Source organism: Pleurodeles waltl, chromosome 4_1 (assembly GCF_031143425.1).
Source record: "Pleurodeles waltl isolate 20211129_DDA chromosome 4_1, aPleWal1.hap1.20221129, whole genome shotgun sequence".
Classification (NCBI taxonomy): domain Eukaryota; kingdom Metazoa; phylum Chordata; class Amphibia; order Caudata; family Salamandridae; genus Pleurodeles; species Pleurodeles waltl.
The window spans coordinates 190829757-190857557 of record NC_090442.1 but is presented as its reverse complement, the minus strand read 5'-3'; the positions used below and the strand labels follow the sequence as shown (position 1 = coordinate 190857557).

Sequence of the window (27801 nt, the reverse complement as noted above, 5' to 3'; positions counted from 1 at the left end):
TAAATGTGAAGACAATTGGTGGGATGTTTTGTTGGCTTCATGACGATTGATGGTGAATTTCTTATTAGAACTTCTATTGAAGGTGTGAGTGTTAGAGAGCGCATTGAAGGAATTGAAGATAGTCAAAGGGGTGTGTGAGGGCGACATTGGAATTTTGAGTACGGTTCAGAGACACCGCAAGCCATCAATGTATTTGGCAGATTATGTGCAGGGCTAGTGTGTTATAAAGGTTGGTTATCTATGAAGCCATTGCTATCTTTGGGTTGCTGTATTTCTAGTGTATTGGATATACTTATTGATGCACTGTTTTTTTTTTTTTTTTAAATATAAGTTGTATTGTTTGTTCTGTTTGTGTTGGGTTTTGGTTGGTTGTGTTTTGCTGTTGGGAAGGGGGGAATGTGTTATGCCTTGAAGACATCTTTTAGTATTCTGTGTGTTCTAAGTTCGGTCAGTGTTCCTGAACCTGAGATTCCTGTCTTGTGATGGTGTTTGACTGGTTAGTAGAAACCACGCTCAGGGTGGCTACATTGAATAAAGCTCCTTCTACTTTATCACCGTGTCTGCATTGACGTCTTCAACACAGTAAGCCTACACATGTTACACATTGGTGTGTAGTGAGCCCCATTCTGAAGTATACGCGCCCCCATCCCTGGTTGGGTGAGGGCGCCAATAAAGTGATGAAGCAAAGGGCTCTGACTTCTTCTGGCTTCCTGGTGGTATACAGGCACACACTTGGCTGATTCACCTTTACACTTACAGCGACCCAAGCGGGAGGACACGTTCACATGCATCACAACGGTAATTTTGGCTTTTATTTGAATCCATTGTTCCAAGATGATGGATGCACAACTGAAAGTGGGAATATAAAAGATTGCCAACTTTCTGTTTTTTAAACGAGCTGTCCAATAGCAATCTGCTGCTACCTGGGTCTCCTAAAAAGAATTACAATTAAAAAAGAACAAAAAAAAAAAAGGGGGGGGGCAGTGAGGGAGGAATAAGCTTCAGTGCTGCAAAGCAGTGGGTGGGTGGGAGGAGGAGGGGGAGGGGTGAACGAAGGAATTGGTTAGTGGGTGTCCTTTTTTTTTTTTTTTTTTTAAAAGAAAAAAAGGAAAAGTTAGTGGGACGGTGAGGTGAAGAAAGCAATATAAGAGCCGGAGGGGTAGGGAACCACAACAAGATGGAGAACGCAGGCTGAGATTTGATTGGAGAAGTGGCACAGGAGAGAGAGCACCCAAAAAACACGTGCACTCCCAGTAGTGAGTTCTGAAAGAAACAAGCATTTGCAATTCAACAGGTCTCGCATTTCTCAGAGTTAGAGCTATTAGCAGTTGTAAACTCTGAACTGGACTTTTCTTGCCTCATTAAATGGGAAAAAAACGAGCGGGATCGCACTGCTAAGCAAGCGAGATCGCACTGCAAAAAAAGAGAAAAAGTAGTCCACAAACCGGACGGAAAACAGCGATCCTCGTATGTTTTCAGTACTTGGTCACTGCTCTCAAGGAGGGCTCACCACCGGAAAAGGCATGATGTATGCATGCCTTCCACTAATGAAAGCAAGCAGATTCTAAAAGGCAAGCCCACGAACCAATGAAAGTGGCTGATGTGACGTGGGTGGTGCTCCCAGCCCTTTTCTAACTACTACAGCGTCTTGCAAGCGATACGCACGTGCAAGAGCATGCTGCTCAGGCTCAACCCTAAAAAAGTAGTCCCCTGAATGCAAGCAATGGCAGTTAGCAAGTTACCCAGTAAAAAGGGTGGTAAAGAAACTATGCTTCAGAGGAAGAACAAACACAAGAAGAGGAAGGAAAGCCATGGAAAATTAAGCATGCAAAGGAGATTACCAGAAAACACCAGCCCATGTAAGCAGTGGGCAGGCCCATAACCAAATGTAAGCATAGGTTCTGTCCGCAGTAGGTCTTAGTCAAAAGCGAGACCGGAAAAAGGGTCACCACCATCCCGAGTCCAGGCTCTCCATGAAAGGGACACTTAAATGGACTCTGCAGCGACCTCCACCGACGGCTTTGCCCCGATGTAGCTGGAGCTGGGTGGGTTCTGAGCCCTTGCTTACCGTGGGTAGACTGACCAGGACAACAGGAGCCGCTTACCCAGCTCAAGGGAGAGCCACCCTCTGGGTGCCCTCGTACCCACAGCCCCTGTCAATACCACCTCAGAACCACGACCGCTCCGTCCCATTCAAGCACACTGAAATGTGTGTTCGGTGGCATGTGTAGCTGCAGATACACATGCTGTGCATAGTCCGGTGTTGGGCTCGGAGTGTTACAAGTTGTTTTTCTTCGAAGAAGTCTTTTCGAGTCACGAGACCGAGGGACTCCTCCTACTTTGGTTCCATTGCGCATGGGCGTCGACTCCATCTTAGATTGTTTTTTTTCCTCCATCGGGTTCGGACGTGTTCCTTTTCGCTCCGTGTTTCGGGTCGGAAAGTTAGTCAGAATCTCAGAAAAATAAGTCGGTATTGTTTCGTTCGGTATCGGGTTAGATTAGAATCGACACCGAATCTTGAAGAGCTCCGGTAGCCCCTTTGGGGTATTTTTGATCCCCCCGTCGGGGCCTGGTCGGCCCGACCGCGTGCAACATCGAGACTGATGGAACGGACCCCGTTCCGATTCTGTCCTAAATGCCACAATAAATATCCTTATACGGACCAACATTTGGTCTGTAACTTGTGCCTGTCCCCCGAGCACAAGGAGGAGACGTGTGAGGCCTGTCGCGCGTTTCGGTCGAGAAAAACGCTCAGAGACCGAAGAGCCAGGAGGTTGCAGATGGCGTCCACGCCGACAGGACAGCAAAGGTTCGAGGAGGAGGAAGAAGAAGAAACTTTCTCCATCCACGAGTCGGATTCCGAAGAATTCGACGTCGAAGAGCAACCAACCGTGAGTAAGACGTCGAAACAAAGATCACATGAAAAAACAGACAAAGCCCAGGGGACGCCACTGCCAACAGGCCATGGCTTAACCCATAAAGTAGGTGACCGTCCATCGGCACCGAAAAAGGGCGAGATGGTGCCGAAGTCGTCCGACTCAGGTCGAGACACAGGCACGCAGCAATCTCGGGACCGAGAGAGTGGTGCAGAAAAGGGTCGGCACAGAGACAGCGGCACCGAAGCTGCTCGGCACAGAGACAGCGGCACCGAAGCTGCTCGGCACAGAGACAGCGGCACCGAAGCTGCTCGGCACAGAGACAGCGGCACCGAAGATGGTCGGCACAGAGAGGGCACGACACCGAAAAAAAGAAAGATCTCGTCGGAGCCGAAAAAACTAAAGACCCGGTTTCGGTGCCAAAACACCCGGCAACCGAACCGAAAACCAGTTCCTACTCAGAGGAACAAGCACTGTCCTCCCAACTAAAAAGACACAGATTTGAGGAGGAATTACAAACAACAGAAGTAGATCACACGCAAACGCAGATCTTTATCCAACAGGGTACAGGGAAGATCAGCACTCTTCCCCCAATCAGAAGGAAAAGGAATCTTGACTTCCAGCAACAAGACAAGCGACCACAAGCAAAGGTGGTAAAGAAGGTAACTCCACCACCCTCTCCACCACCTTCAACTCATGTATCACAGACTCCACCACAATCACCAGCTCATACCACCATGAGCCAAGATGATCAGGATGCATGGGACCTCTATGACGCTCCAGTATACGACAGTAGCCCAGAGTCGTACCCAACTAAACCCTCACCACCTGAGGACAGTACAGCATATGCACAGGTGGTAGCTAGGGCAGCCGAATTTCATAATGTATCGCTACATTCGGAGCCTATCGAGGATGACTTCCTCTTTAACACCCTGTCCTCCACCCATAGCCATTATCAAAGCCTTCCTATGCTTCCGGGAATGCTAAGGCACGCTAAACAGATTTTTAAGGAGCCAGTCAAAAGCAGAGCAATAACTCCAAGGGTGGAGGAAAAAATACAAGGCACCGCCCACAGACCCTGCTTTTATTACATTACAACTGACACCAGATTCAGTAGTCGTAGGAGCAGCTCGTAAAAGAGCCAACTCGCATACTTCAGGCGACGCACCACCTCCGGACAAGGAGAGCCGCAAGTTTGATGCAGCTGGGAAAAGGGTGGCAGCACAAGCTGCAAATCGGTGGCGCATCGCCAACTCGCAAGCACTCCTAGCGCGATACGACAGGGCCCATTGGGACGAGATGCAGCGTTTCATCGAGCACCTCCCCAAAGAATTCCAGAAACGAGCGCAACAAGTGGTTGAAGAGGGACAAAATATCTCCAACAACCAGATACGTTCTTCTATGGATGCAGCAGATACAGCTGCAAGAACAATAAATACTGCTGTGACGATAAGGAGGCACGCATGGCTGCGCACATCTGGCTTCAAACCTGAGATACAACAGGCAGTGCTCAATATGCCGTTTAATGAACAGCAATTGTTTGGGCCGGAAGTAGACACTGCAATTGAAAAATTAAAGAAGGACACCGACACAGCCAAAGCCATGGGCGCACTCTATTCCCCGCAGGGCAGAGGCACATTTGGCACATTTTTCAAAACAACTTTTAGAGGGGGGTTTCGAGGTCAAGCCACAGAAGCCAGCACCTCACAAACAAGACCACCTACCTACCAGGGACAATATCAAAGGGGAGGCTTTCGGGGCCAATACAGAGGGGGCCAATTCCCAAGAAATCAGGGAAAATTTCAAGGCCCAAAAACCCCTCAAAATAAACAGTGACTCACAGGTCACACAACCCCTTCACACAACACCAGTGGGGGGAAGACTAAGCCAGTTCTACAAATCTTGGGAGGAAATAACAGACACTTGGGTCTTAGCAATTATCCAACATGGTTATTGCATAGAATTTCTCCAACTCCCTCCAAATGTCCCACCAAAAACACACAATATGTCAAAACAGCATATAAACCTTCTAGGACTAGAAGTTCAGGCATTACTGCAAAAAGACGCAATAGAATTAGTACCAAGTACACAAAAGAACACAGGAGTTTACTCACTGTACTTTCTAATACCAAAGAAGGACAGAACTCTGAGACCAATATTAGATCTCAGAACACTAAACACCTACATCAAATCAGACCACTTTCACATGGTCACGTTACAAGACGTAATACCACTGCTGAAACAGCAAGACTACATGACAACGTTAGATCTAAAAGACGTGTATTTCCATATACCGATACATCCCTCGCACAGGAAATACCTAAGGTTCGTATTCAAAGGAATACATTACCAATTCAAAGTGTTGCCATTCGGAATAACAGCGCCAAGAGTCTTTACAAAATGTCTAGCAGTAGTAGCTGCACATATCAGGAGGCAGCAAATACACGTGTTCCCGTACCTAGACGATTGGTTAATCAAGACCAACTCGCTAACAAAGTGTTCACACCACACAGATTATGTTATACAAACCCTTTACAAGCTGGGTTTCTCCATCAACTATGCAAAGTCACACCTTTTGCCGTGTCAAACACAGCAATACTTAGGAGCGACAATCAACACAACAAAAGGGATAGCCACTCCAAGTCCACAAAGGGTTCAAACTTTTCACAAGGTGATACAAGCCATGTATCCAACACAAAAGATACATGCAAAGATGGTATTAAAACTCCTAGGCATGATGTCCTCATGCATAGCCATTGTCCCAAACGCAAGATTGCACATGCGGCCCTTACAACAGTGCCTAGCATCACAATGGTCACATGCACAGGGTCAACTTCTAGATCTGGTGTTGATAGACCGCCAAACATACATCTCGCTTCTATGGTGGAACAGTACAAATTTAAACAAAGGGCGGCCTTTCCAAGACCCAGTGCCACAATACGTGATAACAACAGATGCTTCCATGACCGGGTGGGGAGCACACCTCAATCAACACATCATCCAAGGACAATGGGACGTACATCAAAGAAAGTTTCATATAAATCACCTAGAACTGTTAGCAGTATTTCTAGCATTGAAAGCATTCCAACCTATGATAACCCACAAATACATTGTTGTCATGTTGTCTGTTTTGACAAGAATGTATTATTTAAACAAACAGGGAGGGACACACTCGACACAGTTGTGTCTCCTAACACAAAAAATATGGCATTGGGCAATTCACAACCACATTCGCCTAATGGCACAATTTATTCCAGGGATCCAAAACCAGCTAGCAGACAATCTCTCTCGGGATCACCAACAGGTCCACGAATGGGAAATTCACCCCCAAATCCTGAACACTTACTTCCAAATTTGGGGAACACCTCAAATAGATCTATTTGCAACAAAAGAAAACACAAAATGCCAAAACTTCGCATCCAGGTACCCACACCGGCAATCCCAAGGCAATGCTCTATGGATGAATTGGTCAGGGATATTTGCGTACGCTTTTCCCCCTCTCCTTCCATATCTAGTAAACAGATTGAGTCAAAACAAACTCATACTAATAGCACCAACATGGGCAAGACAACCTTGGTATACGACACTACTAGACCTGTCAGTAGTACCTCATGTCAAACTACCCAACAGGCCAGATCTGTTAACACAACACAAACAACAGATCAGGCATCCAAACCCTGCATCGCTGAATCTAGCAATTTGGCTCCTGAAATCATAGAATTTGGACACTTAGGCCTCACTCAAGAGTGTATGGAGGTCATAAAACAAGCTAGAAAACCTTCCACTAGACACTGCTATGCAAGTAAATGGAAAAGATTTGTTTGTTACTGTCAAAATAATCAAATTCAACCATTGCATGCATCTCCGAAAGATGTAGTAGGATATTTACTACATTTACAGAAATCAAATCTAGCTTTCTCTTCCATAAAAATACATCTTGCAGCAATATCTGCTTACCTGCAGATTACTCATTCAACTTCCCTATTTAGAATACCTGTCATTAAAGCGTTTATGGAGGGCATAAAGAGAATTATACCACCAAGGACGACACCACCTGTTCCTTCATGGAACCTCAACATTGTCTTAACAAGGCTCATGGGTCCACCTTTCGAACCCATGCATTCTTGTGAAATGCAACACTTAACGTGGAAAGTTGCATTTCTCATTGCCATTACATCTCTAAGAAGAGTAAGTGAAATACAAGCGTTTACCATACAAGAACCATTTATTCAAATACACAAAAATAAGGTCGTTCTAAGAACAAATCCAAAATTCTTACCAAAGGTTATCTCACCGTTCCACTTAAACCAAACCGTGGAATTACTAGTGTTCTTCCCACAGCCAGATTCAATAGCTGAAAGAGCACTACATACATTAGACATCAAGAGAGCGCTAATGTACTACATTGACAGGACAAAAGAAATTAGGAAGACAAAACAACTATTTATTGCCTTCCAAAAACCTCATACAGGAAATCCTATTTCAAAACAAGGTATTGCCAGATGGATAGTAAGGTGCATCCAAACCTGCTATTTTAAAGCAAAGAGAGAACTGCCTATTACACCAAAGGCACACTCAACCAGAAAGAAAGGTGCTACTATGGCCTTTCTAGGAAATATTCCAATGAACGAAATATGTAAGGCAGCAACATGGTCTACGCCTCATACATTCACCAAGCACTACTGTGTAGATGTGTTATCTGCACAACAGGCGACAGTAGGTCAAGCCGTACTAAGAACTTTATTTCAAACTACTTCCACTCCTATAGGCTGAACCACCGCTTTTGGGGAGATAACTGCTTACTAGTCTATGCACAGCATGTGTATCTGCAGCTACACATGCCACCGAACGGAAAATCTCGCTTACCCAGTGTACATCTGTTCGTGGCATTAGTCGCTGCAGATTCACATGCGCCCACCCACCTCCCCGGGAGCCTGTAGCCGTTTCGAAGTAATCCTCAACATTTGTACATTTGTAAATATATTAATTTAACCTTCATTTTGTACATACTTATTCATTCCATTGCATGGGCACTATAACTAGCATACACAACTCCTACCTCACCCTCTGCGGGGAAAACAATCTAAGATGGAGTCGACGCCCATGCGCAATGGAACCAAAGTAGGAGGAGTCCCTCGGTCTCGTGACTCGAAAAGACTTCTTCGAAGAAAAACAACTTGTAACACTCCGAGCCCAACACCAGATGGCGGACTATGCACAGCATGTGAATCTGCAGCGACTAATGCCACGAACAGATGTACACTGGGTAAGTGACATTTTCCTTACAGAATGTTCTGTTTGTTTTCCTGAAGCGAGCCCATATGAGCTGGCCCTTCGTATATGGTTTGTTTCTTGAAAGCCAGGGCACGTTTCCATTGATGGTGCATTTTCGTTTATTTTATCAGGAAGTAGTTTAGTATCTTCTCTGAAACGAATCTGCTTCTTTTTCAGCTTCTTTCTCTAGGTCTGTGACCTGCATCTTAGAAAGATGTATTTACAATCCTTAGTTAGTTCCATCTTGAATTAGTGCACCTTGCACTCTGACCGTTGTGACACCCCGGACTAGAGGCCGATTGTAGGACGGTGTTAATAAATGTAAGGGGCTGTAGAAGTGCAGTTGTGGTGTCTTCCACCTGACCAAGAGCTCCAGAGCTGGGCAGCTAAGGCTGATTTCTGGCTTCAGATCTTATACTTGAAGGAGTGGCAAATAAAAGTTTTGCATAATAAATAAGTTAAATTATTATTATTATCATTATTATTATTATTATTATTATTACCCTTAGACAATTATTAGTACAAGCCTGCCATCTAGTGGTTGGATGCAGAACTGTCTTCAGTATTTTTATTTATTTAAAAAGTGACCTTGTGGGGGTTACAAGCGCCATGCTTGAAGTTTCTGGAGTCCCTCAGAGTTCTTAGCTATAGCACCATCTTCTAATTGTTTTCTGATGCTGGTATCGAAATGGAAATCGTGCATCCCCGAAATATTTGTTTTGCCACACGAATAATAGTGTTCTACGGCCTTTCGGCGAGACTCGTGCTTTACAAATACCACTTACGTAGGTGCCAGCAGACCAGGTAAGACAAATTGAAAACGTACTGAAAAGTTTGTTGTGAATGGATTTGGGCAGGAAAAGTGATTTCTTTACTGTATTGGTTTTGAGGAAAGATAAATAAAAAACCTTGAATGTATCTCTCTAGATGATTTGTACAATGCATGTATTATGAAGTGACACATTTGTAGCTGCCCGCGCCTTAGTTTGAAGGTTTGAATGGTGCCAGGGTTTAGAAAGCACATTTTGTAATACATGAAGCAGCAATTACTACTTTTCGCAAACACCCCTCTGTCAGAGAGCTTCAAGACTGCAGAATGGCTAAAAAAAAAAAAACCACTTTCACCAGGAGAAATGTGGGCTAACAGGGTGATGCCTGGTTTGATGTATTTTAGCCCATCTTGCGTTAGCAACCACTATTGATGTTACTCATTTTGTAGGGGAATTGAGTCGGGGCATTGTAACTGAAGACAAGAGATGGCCTTATATTTCCTACACAAAAACTGAACTCAGTTTAAGGAGGCGACAGTAATGGGTACCACGGTCCATCCTTTCCTTGGTCTTAGTTTAAGTAATTCTCAGTAACGTGCAGACAGAATAATTCATACGAACATGTTCCTTTTGTTGTGGCATTTACAAATATAAAGGAAAAACACTTATTTCTGCTGCTAAATTAATCGAAATGACACAGCTGTTTTCAGACCTGCACTGTTGATTCGTGGTTGTTTCTTCAAGGATTAGCTATAACTTTATTGCACCAGATACTTGTGTACTTTTGAAACGTTTCCTTCCTTCAGAATTGGTTATGGGTTTGTGCAAGACTGTCTTACCCTTAAGTCCATGTCTGTTCTGGTTTCAGTCAGTTCATTTAGGCCTGGACAAAGTAATTGCTGTCATAAAAGGCTTCCCATAAAACCTCTTAGTTGCCTACGGTGAACTAACTGGTTACCATATTTTGTTGTAATGACCAAAAATACTAGGTGTCCTAGTTGGACAAAATGGTGTAAATGTTGGAGTTAAATTAAAACTGGCTGAACTGGTGAGCAGTAATCAATAAATATGTGGATAACATATTCAGTTCTCCATCGTGTGGATAACTTCTAAAGTGCCCTGCCTGCTGCAGGGCGTTTGCTTGTATTATCTTTCAACCCCTCTCTCACACAAGCAAGCACGCTTTCTCAAAAGTGAATACAGCAGTTACTCCAAAACTTGAATACAGCTGTCATGCTGACATTTGCATATACAATATGAGTGCTCCTCCCCATTCCTCCTTACATTTAGAATCCATCACTTCTTCTGCAATATCTTTTCAGTTTCCTGTTCTTTCTTCAGTTTGGGTGTGGCTGTTGTTGCAGACAAGCTCTCCTGCACAGGGATGGTGAGTATAGTACATCAGTGGTACTCAGTGTAGTAATGGCATTGTAGCTCTTAGTCTTAAATGTGATTTTATAGCACAGAAAAGGAAATGACGCACCCAGCAGGATGATCTCTCTCACTCTCACTCTCTCATACTTAGGTTGACGTTTTACCCATACAAAATTATAGAAATTCAGCAGGTATAGTTATATTTATAGTTATACTTCTGTTCATTAACTATTAGTCGTTGCTCAAAGTTACTTTAGGGCCCCCAGCTATAGTTTCTTCGGAAGTTTAACTACTGAATGTCTATGATTTTGTATGGTTAAAACATCATCCTAAGTATAATGTCCCTGTAACCTTTGTTTTTTTCAGTGAATTACTGTGTGTTTTTATTTTTTATTTTATTGTTTTTTTAACGCCCATGTTAATATTTCTGTCATGTTGCAGCCAGCCAGTTAGGGCCTTGCTTTTTCCCAGGAACTGAGGAGGATCATTGAATCCATTAAACAAATGGACAGTTTTTTTTGCCCCTCCATGTGCCCTATGGGGTCTGGATACCTGTATCCTGACCACTTATATTTTTGTTTTTTTAGACTGTATAGAGATAAAGCATTTTGTGACCCCCCCCGATCCCACCTTTTTCTCCACCCCCGCTTGATGGATCACCCCAAAACTTTCCATACAGACGCTGAAGTGAGCAGCATATTTTTTGGAAAAATGTTGTGAAGATACATCAAACGGCACCAAAGTTATTAGCAAAACTAAAACGTTTTTTCTGTAGAAACTAGGTCCTAACTTAACTACCTACTGGCAGTCGCCAGTAGGTAATGTGTATATGTGTGTCTGTATGTGTATATGTGTGTATATGTGTGTGTATGTATGTGTGTGTGTGTGTGTGTGTGTATATATATATATATATATAATATACACACACACCTATATATCTGTATCTGTGTGTGTGTGTGTATAAATATATATATATATACACACACACACACACACACACACACACACACACACACTGAAAAAACAAAGGTTACAGGCACGTTATAGTTAGGTTTTGAATTTACTCGTACAAAATTATAGAAATTTAGCAGTTATAGTTGGTTCTTTCAAGTAACTATAACTTGCGCCCCCGCCATGCACAGTTGTCTCATCAATAATTTTATTGCAAATTGTAGGAAGTTGGCTCTGTATGCACTATTTCAAAGTAAGGAATAGTATGCACAGAGTCCAAGGGTTCCCCTTAGAGGTAAGATAGTGGCAAAAAGAGATAATACTAATGCTCTATTTTGTGGTAGTGTGGTCGAGCAGTAGGCTTATCAAAGGAGTAGTGTTAAGCATTTGTTGTACACACATAAGCAATAAATGAGGCACACACACAGAGACAATTCCAGGCCAATAGGTTTTTGTATAGAAAAATATCTTTTCTTAGTTTATTTTAAGAACCACAGGTTCACATTTTACATATAATACTTCAAATGAAAGATATTGCAGGTAAGTACTTTAGGTACTTTGAATAATCACAATAGCATATATACTTTTCAAATAAATCACATATAGCTATTTTAAAACTAGACAGTGCAATTTTCACAGTTCCTAGGGGGAGTAAGAGTGAGTTAGTTCTTGCAGGTAAGTAAACCACCTACGGGGTTCAAGTTTGGGTCCAAAGTAGCCCACCGTTGGGGGTTCAGAGCAACCCCAAAGTTACCACACCAGCAGCTCAGGGCCGGTCAGGTGCAGAGGTCAAAGTGGTGCCCAAAACGCATAGGCTTCAATGGAGAAGGGGGTGCCCCGGTTCCAGTCTGCCAGCAGGTAAGTACCCGTGTCTTCGGGGGGCAGACCAGGGGGGTTTTGTAGGGCACCGGGGGGGGGGGGGACACAAGTTAGCACAGAAAGTACACCCTCAGCAGCACGGGGCGGGCGAGTGCAGTGTGCAAACACACGTCGGGTTTCCAATGAAAATCAATGGGAGACCAAGGGGTCTCTTCAGCGATGCAGGCAAGGGGGGGGGCTCCTCGGGGTAGCCACCACCTGGGCAAGGGAGAGGGCCTCCTGGGGGTCACTCCTGCACTGGAGTTCCGTTCTTTCAGGTCCTGGGGGCTGCAGGTACAGATCTTTACCAGGCGTCGGGCTCTGGGAGTCAGGCAGTCGCGGTCAGGGGGAGCCTCGGGATTCCCTCTGCAGGCGTCGCTGTTGGGGCTCAGGGAGGGCAACTCTGGCTACTCACGGTCTCTTAGTCGCCGGGGAGTCCTCCCTGATGTGTTGTTTCTCCACAAGTCGAGCCGGGGGCGTCGGGTGCAGAGTAGCAAGTCTCACGCTTCTGGCGGGAAACGCAGTTGTTTTAAAGTTGCTCCTTTGAAACAAAGTTGCAGTCTTGGGTGAACAGAGCCGCTGTCCTCTGGAGTTTCTTGGTCCTTCTAGAGCAGGGTTGCAGGAGCTGCCCAGTCCAGAATAGTCTGGATCTTAGGCTGGAGTGGCTGAACTTGGCCTCCACCTACAAGGTGTCCCAAGTAGACCACAGTTCCCTGCCCTATCTGGCATTTGGATTCCTTGATAGAGAGGCCTACTGATTGCGGAGCCTTCAGAACCTTCTTCAGGTGGACCAGGTGATCCTGCCAGATGGAGCTAAAGACAGCAATATCGTCAAGATAAGCTGCACTAAAGGACTCCAGACCAGCAAGGACTTGATTCACCAACCTTTGGAAGGTGGCAGGGGCATTCTTTAAACCAAAGGGCATAACAGTAAACTGATAATACCCATCAGGTGTGGAGAATGCTGTCTTTTCTTTTGCTCCTGGTGCCATTTTGATTTGCCAGTACCCTGCTGTTAAGTCAAAGGTACTTAAGAATTTGGCAGCACATAGTTTGTCTATCAGTTCATCAGCCCTTGGAATGGGATGGGCATCTGTCTTGGTGACAGAATTAAGTCCTCTGTAGTCCACACAAAACCTCATTTCTCTCTTTCCATCTTTGGTGTGAGGTTTGGGGACTAAGACCACTGGGCTAGCCCAGGGGCTGTCAGAGTGCTCAATGACTCCCAATTCCAGCATCTTGTGGACTTCCACCTTGATGCTTTCCTTAACTTGGTCAGACTGTCTGAATAGTTTGTTTTTGACAGGCATGCTGTCTCCTGTGTCCACATCATGAGTACACAGGTGTGTCTGACCAGGGGTTAGGGAAAAGAGCTCAGCAAACTGTTGCAGGACCTTCCTACAATCAGATTGCTGTTGGCTAGAGAGGGTGTCTGAGTAGATCACTCCATCAACTGAGCCATCTTTAGGGTTTGATGAGAGGAGATCAGGGAGAGGTTCACTCTCAGCTTCCTGGTCCTCATCTGTTACCATCAACAGATTCACATCAGCCCTATCGTGGAAGAGCTTAAGGCGGTTCACATGGATCACCCTCTTGGGGCTCCTGCTAGTGCCTAGGTCCACCAGGTAGGTGACCTGACTCTTCTTCTCTAGCACTCGGTAAGGACCACTCCATTTGTCCTGAAGTGCCCTGGGAGCCACAGGCTCCAGAACTCAGACTTTCTGCCCTGGTTGAAATTCAACCATTGCAGCCTTTTGGTCATACCAAAACTTCTGGAGCTGTTGGCTGGCCTCAAGGTTTTTACTTGCCTTTTCCATGTACTCTGCCATCCTTGAACGTAGGCCAAGTACATAATCCACTATGTCTTGTTTAGGCTCATGAAGAGGTCTCTCCCAGCCTTCTTTCACAAGAGCCAGTGGTCCCCTTACAGGGTGGCCAAACAGAAGTTCAAAGGGTGAGAACCCTACTCCCTTCTGAGGCACCTCTCTGTAAGCGAAAAGCAGACATGGCAAGAGGACATCCCATCTCCTTTTGAGTTTTTCAGGGAGCCCCATGATCATGCCTTTTAATGTCTTGTTGAATCTCTCAACAAGGCCATTAGTTTGTGGATGGTATGGTGTAGTGAATTTATAAGTCACTCCACATTCATTCCACTTGTGTTTCAGGTATGCTGACATGAAGTTGGTACCTCTGTCAGACACCACCTCCTTAGGGAAACCCACTCTGGTAAAAATACCAATGAGGGCCTTGGCTACTGCAGGGGCAGTAGTCGACCTAAGGGGAATAGCTTCAGGGTATCTAGTAGCATGATCAGTACTACTAGTATGTACATGTTCCCTGAGGCTGTGGGAGGTTCAAGTGGACCCACTATGTCCACACCCACTCTTTCAAAGGGGACCCCCACCACTGGAAGTGGAATGAGGGGGGCCTTTGGGTGTCCACCTGTCTTACCACTGGCTTGACAGGTGGTACAGGAGACACAAAACTCCTTGACTTTCTGGGACATGTTGGGCCAGTAGAAGTGGTTGACCAGTCTCTCCCACGTCTTGGTTTGTCCCAAATGCCCAGCAAGAGGAATATCATGGGCTAAGGTCAGTATGAACTCCCTAAACTCCTGAGGCACTACCACTCTCCTAGTGGCACCAGGTTTGGGATCTCTTGCCTCAGTGTAAAGGAGTCCATCTTCCCAATAAGACCCTATGTGTTCCAGTTTTCTTGCCATTGGACTCTTCAGCAGCTTGCTGCCTAAGGCCTTCAAGAGAGGGACAGGTTTCTTGCCCCTTACACAACTGCTCCCTTGAGGGTCCCCCTGGGCCTAGGCGCTCAACCTGATAAGGTTCTAACTCTAGAGGCTCAGTTCCCTCAGAGGGCAGAACTTCTTCCTGAGAAGAGAGGTACTCTTTCTGTTGTTGTGTTGCAGCTGGTTTCCCAGTTGTCTTGCCTTTTCTCTTGGTAGGCTGGGCCCTTTTTCCAGGCTCCAACTCTACTTTTTCGCCCTGAGCCTTGCACTGTGCCCTTGTCTTGACACACACCAGTTCAGGGATACCCAGCATGGCTGCATGGGTTTTCAATTCTACCTCAGCCCATGCGGAGGCCTCCAGGTCATTTCCAAGCAAACAGTCTACTGGGATATTTGAGGAGACCACCACCTGTTTCAGGCCATTGACCCCTCCCCACTCTAAAGTTACCATAGCCATGGGATTTACTTTAGTCTGATTGTCAGCGTTGGTGACTGGATAAGTTTGTCCAGCCAGGTATTGACCAGGGGAAACCAGTTTCTCTGTCACCATGGTGACACTGGCACCTGTATCCCTCAGGCCTTCTACACTTGTCCCATTAATTAAGAGCTGCTGCCTGTATTTTTGCATGTTAGGAGGCCAGGCAGCCAGTGTGCCTAAATCCACCCCCACCCTCAGAGACTAATGTAGCTTCAGTGTGACACCTGATTTGCTCTGGGCACACTGTTGATCCCACTTGGAGACTAGCCATTCCAGTGTTAGCTGGAGTGGAGTTAGAAGTGGTACTTTTCTTGGGACGGGCCTTGTCTCCAGTTTGGTGTCCAGGCTGATTACAGCTACGACACCAGGCCTTTTTGGGATCAAAGTTTTTACCCTTGTACCCAAAACTTTTTTGTGAAGAGGCTCTGGGTCCACCCTCCTGTGCAGGTTTTTGGGGGCCTGTAGCAGACTCTTTACTATTTTTGTTTTTGGATGTCTCAACACTCTTCCCCTGGGGAGGCTTTGTGACCCCTTTCTTTTGGTCACCCCCTGTGGAAGTCTTGGTCACCCTAGTCTTGACCCAATGGTCCGCCTTCTTTCCCAATTCTTGGGGAGAAATTGGTCCTAGGTCTACCAGATGCTGATGCAGTTTATCATTGAAACAATTACTTAACAGATGTTCTTTCACAAATAAATTGTACAGCCCATCATAATCATTTACACCACTGCCTTGAATCCAACCATCCAGTGTTTTTACTGAGTAGTCCACAAAATCAACCCAGGTCTGGCTCGAGGATTTTTGAGCCCCCCTGAATCGAATTCTATACTCCTCAGTGGAGAATCCAAAGCCCTCAATCAGGGTACCCTTCATGAGGTCATAAGATTCTGCATCTTTTCCAGAGAGTGTGAGGAGTCTATCCCTACACTTTCCAGTGAACATTTCCCAAAGGAGAGCACCCCAGTGAGATCTGTTTACTTTACTTTTCTGGTTGCACAAGCCCTCTCAAAAGCTGTGAACCATTTGGTGAAGTCATCACCATCTTCATATTTAGTTACAATCCCTTTAGGGATTTTCAACATGTCAGGAGAATCTCTGACCCTATTTAAGTTGCTGCCACCATGGATGGGACCAACCCCCATTTCTTGTCTTTCCCTTTCTATGGCTAGGAGCTGTCTCTCCAAAGCCAATCTTTTGGCCATCCTGGCTAACAGGAGGTCGTCTTCACTGAGGTTATCCTAAGTGATTTCAGAGGTGCTGGCCCCTCCTGTGAGGGAAGCAGCATCTCTGACTGTCACAGTTGGAATCTGGGATTGAGGGTCCCTGATCTCCCTAATTAGGACTGGAAGGCGGGAATTCTCCTCCAAGTCACTATCATCATCCTCTGGGCTGTCATCCTCAGAGGGGTTGGCTTTTTCAAACTCTGCCAAAAGCTCCTGGAGCTGTTGTTTGGAGGGTCTTAAGCCAACTGGGATTATCTTTATTTTGCAGAGAGACCTTTGCTCCCTCATTTTAAGATGGAGGCAAGGTGTGAGGTCGAGTTCCACCACATTCTCATCTGCACCAGGCATTATGTTTCTAAAAGTTGGAATACTTTTTAAGAATCTAAAACTATCTCTAGAACTTAATTCCAACTTTCACCAAACTTTTAAACTCTAAAAGAAATGCTAACAGGGACTAACACAAGGCCCTAGCAGAACTTTTAATAATTTAGAAAAATAGCTCAAATTGCAAAAATCAATTTCTAATGACAATTTTTGGAATTTGTCGTGTGATCAGGTATTGGCTGAGTAGTCCAGCAAATGCAAAGTCTTGTACCCCACCGCTGATCCACCAATGTAGGAAGTTGGCTCTGTATGCACTATTTCAAAGTAAGGAATAGTATGCACAGAGTCCAAGGGTTCCCCTTGGAGGTAAGATAGTGGCAAAAAGAGACAATACTAATGCTCTATTTTGTGGTAGTGTGGTTGAGCAGTAGGCTTATCAAAGGAGTAGTGTAAAGCATTTGTTGTACACACACAGGCAATAAATGAGGAACACACACTCAGAGACAATTCCAGGCCAATAGGTTTTTGTATAGAAAAATATATTTTCTTAGTTTATTTTAAGAACCACAGGTTCACATTTTACATGTAATACTTCAAATGAAAGATATTGCAGGTAAGTACTTTAGGATCTTTGAATAATCACAATAGCATATATACTTTTCAAATAAATCACATATAGCTATTTTAAAACTAGACAGTGCAATTTTCACAGTTCCTAGGGGGAGTAAGAGTTTGTTAGTTCTTGCAGGTAAGTAAACCACCTACGGGGTTCAAGTTTGGGTCCAAAGTAGCCCACCGTTGGGGGTTCAGAGCAACCCCAAAGTTACCACACCAGCAGCTCGGGTCCGGTCAGGTGCAGAGGTCAAAGCGGTGCCCAAAACTCATAGGCTTCAATGGAGAAGGGGGTGCCCCGGTTCCAGTCTGCCAGCAGGTAAGTACCCGCGTCTTCGGAGGGCAGACCAGGGGGGTTTTGTAGGGCACCAGGGGGGACTCAAGTTAGCACAGAAAGTACACCCTCAGCAGCACGGGGGCGGCCGAGTGCAGTGTGCAAACACACGTCCGGTTTCGAATGAAAATCAATGGGAGACCAAGGGGTCTCTTCAGCGATGCAGGCAAGGGGGGGGGGCTCCTCGGGGTAGCCACCACCTGGGCAAGGGAGAGGGCCTCCTGGGGGTCTCTCCTGCACTGGAGTTCCGATCTTTCAGGTCCTGGGGGCTGCGGGTGCAGAGTCTTTACCAGGCGTCGGGATCTGGGAGTCAGGCAGTCGCGGTCAGGGGGAGCCTCGGGATTCCCTCTGCAGGCGTCGCTGTGGGGTCTCAGGGGGGGCAACTCTGGCTACTCACGGTCTTGTAGTCGCCGGGGAGTCCTCCCTGATGTGTTGTTTCTCCACAAGTCGAGCCGGGGGCGTCGGGTGCAGAGTAGCAAGTCTCACGCTTCCGGCGGGAAACGCAGTTGTTTTAAAGTTGCTCCTTTGAAACAAAGGTGCAGTCTTGGGTGAACAGAGCCGCTGTCCTCGGGAGTTTCTTGGTCCTTCTAGAGCAGGGCAGTCCTCTGAGGATTCAGAGGTCGCTGGTCCCTGGGGAGAGCGTCACTGGAGCAGTGTCTTTAGAAGTGGGGAGACAGGCCGGTAGAGCTGGGGCCAAAGCAGTTGGTGTCTCCGTCTTCTCTGCAGGGTTTTTCAGCTTAGCAGTCCTCTTCTTCTTAGGTTGCAGGAATCTGAGTTCCTAGGTTCAGGGGAGCCCTTAAATACTAAATTTATGGGCGTGTTTAGGTCTGGGGGGTTAGTAGCCAATGGCTACTAGCCCTAAGGGTGGCTTTGTGCCTCCTCCCAAGGGGAGGGGGTCACATTCCTATCCCTATTTAGGGAATCCTCCATCTGCAAGATGGAGGATTTCTAAAAGTCCGTCACCTCAGCTCAGGACACTTTAGGGGCTGTCCTGACTGGCCAGTGACTCCTCCTTGTTTTCTCATTATCTCCTCCGGCCTTGCTGCCAAAAGTGGGGCCGTGGCCGGAGGGGGCGGGCAACTCCACTAGCTGGAGTGCCCTTTGGTGCTGTAACAATGGGGGTGAGCCTTTGAGGCTCACCGCCAGGTGTTACAGTCCTGCAAGGGGGAGGTGATAAGCATCTCCACCCAGTACAGGCTTTGTTACTAGCCACAGAGTGACAAAGGCACTCTCCCCATGTGGCCAGCAACATGTCTCGAGTGTGGCAGGCTGCTAAAACCAGTCAGCCTACACGGGTAGTTGGTTAAGGTTTCAGGGGGCACCTCTAAGGTGCCCTCTGGGGTGTATGTTACAATAAAATGTACACTGGCATCAGTGTGCATTTATTGTGCTGAGATGTTTGTCATACACGAACTCCACAGCACCATAATGGCTACACTGAAAACTGGGAAGTTTGGTATCAGACTCCCAGACCATATACTCTTATGGCTACCCTGCACTTACAATGTCTAAGGTTTGGCTTAGACACTGTAGGGGCACAGTGCTCATGCACTTGTGCCCCCACCTATGGTATAGTGCACCCTACCTTAGGGCTGTAAGGCCTGCTAGAGGGGTGACTTATCTATACTGCATAGGCAGTGTGAGGTTGGCATGGCACCCTAAGGGGAGTGCCATGTCGACTTACTCGTTTTGTCTGCGACCTTCATACTGAGATACAGGGTTTTTATTTTTTCATTTTCCCTTTATGGGCTATCTGCCACTGAGAGGGAGCCCTCAAGGGTGGGTGGGTGTGGGTGAGTGTGGGTGTATGTGTGGGTGGGTGTGTGGGTGGGTGGGTGGGTGTGGGGGGTGTGTGTATGTGTTGTGTGTGTCCTGCTGTCAAAACCAGAAATGTTTGATGTGGCTTGGCTGCAGAGCTGCAGCCAGGAAACCGCTATATCCTGGGGTGAGCACCCTAGGACATAGCAGGCACTGGCCGTGGGGGGTGGCGGTCCCCAGGGCCATCAGTGGCTCCTCAACCGGATCCCTCCAGCTAGGACATAGCCACGAGGGGGTGGACCCTGGACTTGGGGGTCCCAAAGGGACCCCCTTCCTTCCTTTCTTTTTTAAATATTTGCCCCGTGGGCTGCGGGTCCCCTGCATATTTTCAATTGAAAGCCATGGGGAGGTGGCGGTCACCATTACATTTTTAATGCGCCCAGGAACCTGGCCCACCAGGCAAAAGATTAATTTAAGAAAGGTGTTTTTTAAATTTTATCTGGGGATGTCCCTCTGGGACATCCCTCGCCCTCCCCCACCAATGCAACCAGTGCTAAGGGGTCAGGGTGCCTCTACCCTGGCCCCTTTTATTTACCTTTTACCTACTAAAGCAGAGTCCCAAGATGGCTACCGACACTTCCTGGTTTGAAGTCTTGGCAGCCAATCAGAGCTGTGCATTTCCCTGCACAAGCTCATCTTTGTTCGTAAATATTTTGCGGCCAGAGATATACACATTTTAATTTCCCTAGATTTCTCAAAACTACAGAACAGATTTACTCAAAATCAGCAAAAGCACAATCTGCATACTGACAGCTAGCTTTCTGCCAAATGTGGTGTAGTTCCATCCAGTGGTTCTGGCTGTAGACGTGTCTAAAGAATCCTATGGGAATTACCATGGGAATCACAACTTTTTTTTTTAACCCCCTTTTTTTCAACCTGAAACTTTCTGTGCGCAACAAGCATCACCAGAACACTTTTTCTGGGAAAAGTTCGTGATGATTCGTCAAACTGTGCCAAGGATATAGGTAATGTGAATACAGCATTTTTTACATGTCTGCGCGATCAGTTTGTGTTGCACAAAAGGGTGCACCTTGCTTCAAAGAATAGTTTAGTTATCAGTACTTGTAGCTCCCTTGTCGTGGCAAACATCTCAAAGAAAACGCTACAAGATGATCACGCATTGTCTGCTAGTTAAATTATTTGATCTGGTCTGCTCTGAGCTCTAATAAAACATGCAACCTAAGGGATTTAGGCACCTGCTTACTTAATGATGAGATTTCGCAAAAGTGATATGACGTCCTCTGTTCTGTGGCAGGCTTTGGTATTCATGAATATGCCGGTCTGTCCTGTATTAGAATCGTGTTAAAAAAGGAGTAGGTTCCCATTCCAATCAACATATGGTGGGCAAAATGTATTTTGTACGTGAATGACAAATTGTAAACTACAAAGTCTGGATTATATCTTAAATGTGGGTGGTTGCAAGATATCTTTTGTTACTGGCAACTGATATTTCACAATGAAGTGCCACCTTCCTTGAAATTCAGTACTCACTGACCTTTATCATGTTCCAGGTTCTGGTGCCTCTCCTTCTGCTGCAGCATTTACTGAGGGAACTGACAAGAAGGGGTCAGCAGCCGCTGAGCATGCTGGTTCAGTATGGCGTGACGTATATTGAGGATGCTGCTGCAGACTACATCATCCAGCAAGGTGGCTGGGTAAGAGTTTATGGACTGAAAATTACTTTGTGTGGGGCCAGAGCGGGTGGCATCGATTGAAATGTACTAAGGGCATTGTGTCCTTATTATTATTATTTTTTTTTTCTTCTTCTTCTTTAGATTCTTCTTCTTCTTTAGAACCTATAAGTTTAGAAAAATAAAAATGCAAAGCTGGATAAGACATTGATGGAGGTATCCGATACATAACAACTGAGCATACATTTTAAGTGTAGACATGTGTAACATCATGAAAAGAACCACAGTGGGGGAAAAAGAAAGCATATGGCATTTGGGACAGGCAAAAAAAGAGGTCTGCACTCAACCTCTGTTCTGGGAAGTGCAATTTGAGTGTTAGATGGGACGCCACTCCCACATGTACATGCTAGATTCCGATGGCTCAGCTCGTCGTGTATGTATGAAACTTGTTAGTTGTGACATGACCCTAAAGTTAAGCAAAGGTTCTCGTTGAGGGGGCTTTACCCATCGTTCCTAAAGCAGTTAGCGTAGCAGACCGTTCCCAGCTCTGAGCAAGTAACATGTAAAAACACCCTTGCCTTTCCCACCATCCCTCCAGGTCTCACCTAATAACCAAACCAATAGTTAATACACTGCACTGGAGAAACCTATTCCCAGTCACTTCACGACCTAAATGCACACCAGTGGGAGCTTTCCAGGACGATATTTCCGTAATATATTTTAATGTGGAGAAGTTACCACCTAATTCATGCGATACATGCGCAAATAACATGCATATTCTAGCTTATCACACCATGCAATGCCTATGCCAAGCAATAAAAAATGAGCAATATATATAGCTTGATATGACCTATTTACAATCTGAAAACATATCTTGGAAATTTGGTTTCCGGTAATATCATTCCACATTGAACTTCATAATAGAAGACAAACTCATTACGAATAGATGACTTATTCCAAGACATACCTTTATAAAAGGTCCCTCTAGGATTTTTGTGGTGGTCTTTATTCCCTTTATTCCTGTGAAGAGTATACAATGTTTAAGGTGATGAAAACACACACATGGATATACTAGATAACCATGACAGTAATACGTAAGATATCTGAAAAATAAAGTAAATAAAAATTGATGAGGTTTGTTTGTGATCGATACGTATGGTATTCTCAATGACAGTGTCTCGAGCACCAGTAAAGAAGATTCTGCAGACATTCGTTTTTTTTTTTTTACTCCAATTGCAATGAAGTTGTGCACACTCAACTTGATTCTGTTAAAACGACTTCTTCTTATGTAATACTTTAAACCAAATGATTCGATGCTTAGAGCATCTAGAAATGTTCATGCAATATGGCAACTTTTTAAGACGTTTTCCTGCATCACACATTGATCTTAAAGCTGTATTGTACAGCGGGTAAACCAAAAAGTCAAGTGTGTATTCCATTTACATTGTTGTGAATATTTACAAGTCTGTTTTGTATGGGACACACATTAGCAAGTCAAAAATAGTATTGTGACAGTAGTGTTAAAATGAAGCAAAGTAGATACTTGCTCAGATCCAAAGCAGCTGGACATTGACGTAAATGACCCTAACATTTGAAGGCCTTCGCATGCATTGTCTTAAAATAGTGTTTCCAGAATTTAGAGAACTTAATTTTTCATCTTCAGTTAATAGGACAGAGTCTTGGATGTTGTGATCATAGTCGACTTCCAGTAAGCGTCTTCATTTTCTGCTTATATACAGTTCAATGTCATTCTACCAGAAAAATGACTGAGTTCAGTGGAAGAATTGTGCTTGAATATGAAAAGGGATGAACGGAAATTGAACTAAAACAATAAATCTGACCATATGTTCTTGCTTTTTATGTCACTGGTGGATTAAACCAACCTTTGCGTTACACGGATCATTTGTTTTAGAATATACTTTTACTGGAAAATGCATTATAGGTTCTGTGCAAGGTTTACTGGAAGCATCACTTACTACATCAAGGACAAAGATGCATGCAATAGAGTTCTGAGTCATACATTAACCAACATGAGGATTTAAGATAAACCTTGCCATATTCAGATGCACCAGCATAGATAAATAGTTTCCTCTGGGGATTGGGTTTACCGATGGCTAGTTAATCTGTTTTTTTCCTATTGCTTCCAGATTAAAAAAAAAAAACAGATTGATTTCCCGGTACATATTTCAGAACACAACGGTGATTATGTACAACATTTTTACTCATGGAATGGTACATCTTTTTGTAGCCCACTGGCTTGCTAACTGGATTGGCAGAATCTTATGTATAGTGAAATGGGCATATCTAATTGTCGTTCAGGAGAGGCAAACTAAAATTAACTGATGATATCAAATGAGGCACAAAAGTCTGTCTTTGGGGTTGTGGCTTAACAGGTTAGGCCTAAATGTGCCAGTGGTTAGGAGCATTCACTATGTTTGATGGCATGTTTGGCTGTTGATACACATGTTCTGCATACTTCCGCAATCCAGTGCTGGGTCCGGAAGGTTGCAAGTGGTTTTTTTTCAGAATGTCTTTTGTTCTCTTCTGTTCGGGGAAAATACTCTCCAAACCCATTGGTATTGTTTTGGATCATGTTTTACTCTATCCCTTTCCGTTCCTGCATTGAAGAAATCTGTTAATGTGAACTCTTTCGATTGAGGCATGTAGGGCTGCCCCCTTTGGGCGGCCATTTTGTCCATTCAACACCTTGGCAAATGAAAGCCTGATGGAACGGACGCCTTTCCATTTCTGCCCGGAGTGTCACTCCGAATTCCCTCGGACCGATCAACATCAGGTCTGTAACCTCTGCGTGTCGCCAGAACATACAGAAGAAGCCGGCGAGGTCTCCCAGTCGAAAAGACTCTGCGAGATAGAAGAGCCCCATTGCAGAGAAATATAGACACAAGAAGTTGAGGAGACGCCCAACATTTTCAATATCCAAGACACCATGTCGGACACGGAGCAGGAAATTCAGCAGGCTTTAGCTGACAAAGAGGAGGTGTTTTCCATTCAAGATCCAGACTCGAAAGACAAAATGATTCTTGAGATGCAGGAAAGCCCTCCAGGTCAACAAACGGTGAGAACACAAAACCCCTCCTCTGACCAAAAAACTCATAAGTTTATAAAGCACAGGCTATTGAGCCACCACTGCCCTCTGGCCATGGCAGGCATCGAAAGACTTTTTTGGATGCCCCACCCTCAGGCTAGGCATCAAAACGTAAGTCAAAGGTAATCGCTTCGGCACTGAAACCTTCCACACGGCACTCAGCGTGACTGTTTTGGCACAGAAAAGGTTGCCTGCATCAGCTCCGACAACTTAGGCATCGAAAATTAAAAGCGCTTCACTGAAAACACTAGAAACCAGATCACTCCTGTAGTTGAAATTACCACCAGAGCCAATTCTTCAAAAGATGAAGCAGCAGCTTCAAGTCATGCAGTCGCAGCTTCACATTCAGCCACAAATGGGGAGAGTTTTGGTTAAAACTGTTGCCCACTCCTTCCAAGCGACAGCTTACTTTTGAGGAGGCCTTAGAAACACCTACACCTCAAATTAAACAGAGGCGAATGGACAAGGATTTGGAAGAGGTTCAGCCATCTCTGCCTAAATCTCCTCCACCAATCATTCCACCACAAACTTCTTCTCCACAACATTCTCGGGGTGACCCTCTAAATATTTCTCTGCAAGGCTCACCTCATTCCTTCCATGATACTAGGGACACGGGGGATGACACAGCGCACTTTTAGGCCGACAGAGACCCTTGGTGTCAATATGATGTGGACACCTAGGCTGATGCAGATATAAAGGTCTACCCTGTTAGACCTTCACCACCTGATGACACTACTTCTTTTCAAAAACTCATGGGAATTGAAGATACATACCACCAGGTACCCCTCCGTAAAGATCCTATAGAGGATGATTTTCTCTTTGAGACACTAACTGCCTTACACAAGTCCACTCAGTAGCTCCTTGTGCTTAAGGAAATGTTAAGACATACGGATGATACATTTCAAGAGCCTGTTAGAGCCTTTATTACCCTAAGAAAAGGCAAAAAAAAATAAGGCCTCTCCCTCCGATCCAATTTATCTCAGGGGTCAGATTCCAGCAGACTCTGGTTGTGTCAAATGCTAGTAAGAGAGTTAATTCCGAAGCTGCTCAAGATGCTCCACCCCGATAAGAAGAATAAGCGCATTGACGCTTTAGGCAAATGTGTTGCTGCTTGAGCAGCAAATCACTGGCGTATTGCCAATACCCAGGAACTCCTGGTGAGATATGGTCATGCACATTGTGACTAAATGGAGCAGTTACGCCAATGCCTCCCAGAGACGCACAGAAAAAGAAGGCAAGAAATTGTTAACCAGTAACAGCTAATTTCCAATAGCTTCATATGCTGTGCTTTGGACTTGGCTGATACAGTAGCCCTAGGTACTAATACAAGTGTTCTCTAAGGCTGGCATGCATGGCTACATATTTCCGGTTTCAAACAAGAGGTACAACAAACAATCTTGGACGTACCATTAGATAAGAATCCTCTTTTTGGTCCGCAAGTAGTTCAGGCGTTAGTAGAGATGGAGAAGGACAACGAGGTGCAAAATCCATGGGGGGTGCTACTTCCTCTCTCTCTCTCGTGGTGCCTGTCTTAGACCACAGTACAAACCTGCTTCTAAATCATCTTCAGATGAAACATCCTCATCCTACATGAAACGTCAGCCACACGCCTCCTCACACAGAGGATTTTACAATGTTTCCTATAGGGGGAATAACTACAGAGGTAGAAGTAAGACACCCTCCCCTTGAACCTCTGCCACTGTTTCAAAACAGTGACTCCCAGCTTTCCTCCGATTATCAAACATCTGTAGGAGAGCGCCTTCAGTTCTTCCTACAAAACTGGCAACAAATTACAACAGATCAATGGGTGTTTGATATTATCCAACATGGTCTTTGCCTGGAGCTCAGTTCCCTACCTCCAAACACCCCACCTCGCCGTCACACAGTTTCACAGGATCACATTATTCTCCTCAAACAGGAAGTACAGTCTTTACTAGCCAAAGGGGCAATACAACCAGTTCCTATTCAACATCATGGAACTGGTGTGTATTCCCTTTACTTTCTCACACCCAAGAAAAGATGGCTCATTAAGACCCATCCTAGATCTCAGACCCTTAAGCCATTACATTATATCAGAACATTTTCACATGGTCACACTCCAAGATGTACTGCCCTTTCTACAACAAGGCGACTTTCTGTCAACACTGGATCTAAAAGAAGCCTATTTCCGTATTCCTAAACACCCAGCACACCGCAAGTATCTCAGATTTATCATAGAAGGGCAACATTACGAGTTCACGGTGCTTCCATTCGGGGTCACCAGAGCACCAAAAGTGTTCACAAAATGCCTAGTAGTGGTAGCGGCTCACCTCCGCAGGCAGAACATTCATGTATACTCGTACCTAGACAACAGGCTCATTAAAGCCAGCTCTATTAAGCAATGTATCAGCCACATTCAAGCCACAATATACTTTCTTCACCATTTAGGGTTCAGTCAATTTCCAAAAGCCGCATCTCACACGTCTTCAGGTACAACCTTACCTTTGAGCCATAATCAATACAGTTAAGAATAGCTTATCCAAATGCAGCAAGAATACAGAACTTTCAAACAGTTTCTTCACTTTTTCCACAATCAGTAAGTCGCAGTGAAATGAATTATGAAACTTCTAGGGTGTATGGCTTCTTGTATTGCAATCGTGCCACATCCTCGTCTTTAATTGTGGCCGTTGCAGGAATGTCCATCATGCCAACAGTCTCAGGCACAGGGTGATTTAGAGGATCTAGTGTTGGTAGACAACCACACCTTTCGCTGTTTCAGTGGTGGAACAAGACCAACCTTTTGACTGTCTAGACTGCCTGGCTAGACTGCTAGCTGTTTATCTAGCGCTCAAAGCCTTTGTGATGCATCTCATCAACAAAGTAGTCCTCATTCGTACAGATAACTTGACAGAGACATGTTTTATCTGCAGAAACAGGGGGGACACACTCAATACAGTTGTCTCGCCCTGCACAGACAATTTGGCACTGGGTCATACGCCATAACATTTAGCTGACCTCCTCAGCAGGATGCAGCAACAAGTCCACGAGTGAGAACTCCACCCCAGAGTCTTCCAAAAGTGGGGATTTCTAAACATATATCTGTTAGCCACAAAGTGGAATGCTAAATGCCCATACTTCACCTCCAGATTCCCACACCCTCAGTCCCAGGGCAATGCTCTATGAATTATCTGGTCGGGGATATTTGCCTACACTTTTTCACCTCGCCCTCTTTTCCCATATGTGGTTGGGAATCACAGCACAGCTTCTCTTATGGTAATCTTCGTTGGGCAAGGCAACCATGGTTCACCACTCTGCTGGACCTATCAGTAGTGCCACATGAGAAGCTTCCCCTCGACCCGGACCTTCTCACTCTTGACCAAGGTCAGATCAGGCACCCAAATCCCAAGGAGTTGAGTCTTGCAATTTGGCTCCTGAAGTCATAGAATTTGGGTATT

General features: G+C 45.2%; 1 protein-coding gene across 1 annotated transcript in view; it reads left to right on the top strand.

Moving 5' to 3' along the window:
• BCL2L13 (BCL2 like 13) overlaps window positions 1-27801 on the top strand; it is a 279452-nt gene that overhangs the window by 174520 nt on the left and 77131 nt on the right. Inside the window, exon 6 of the mRNA XM_069228057.1 lies at window positions 21142-21285. Coding sequence (XP_069084158.1) covers window positions 21142-21285 — 144 coding nt within the window. The remainder of the gene's footprint in view (window positions 1-21141; window positions 21286-27801) is intronic.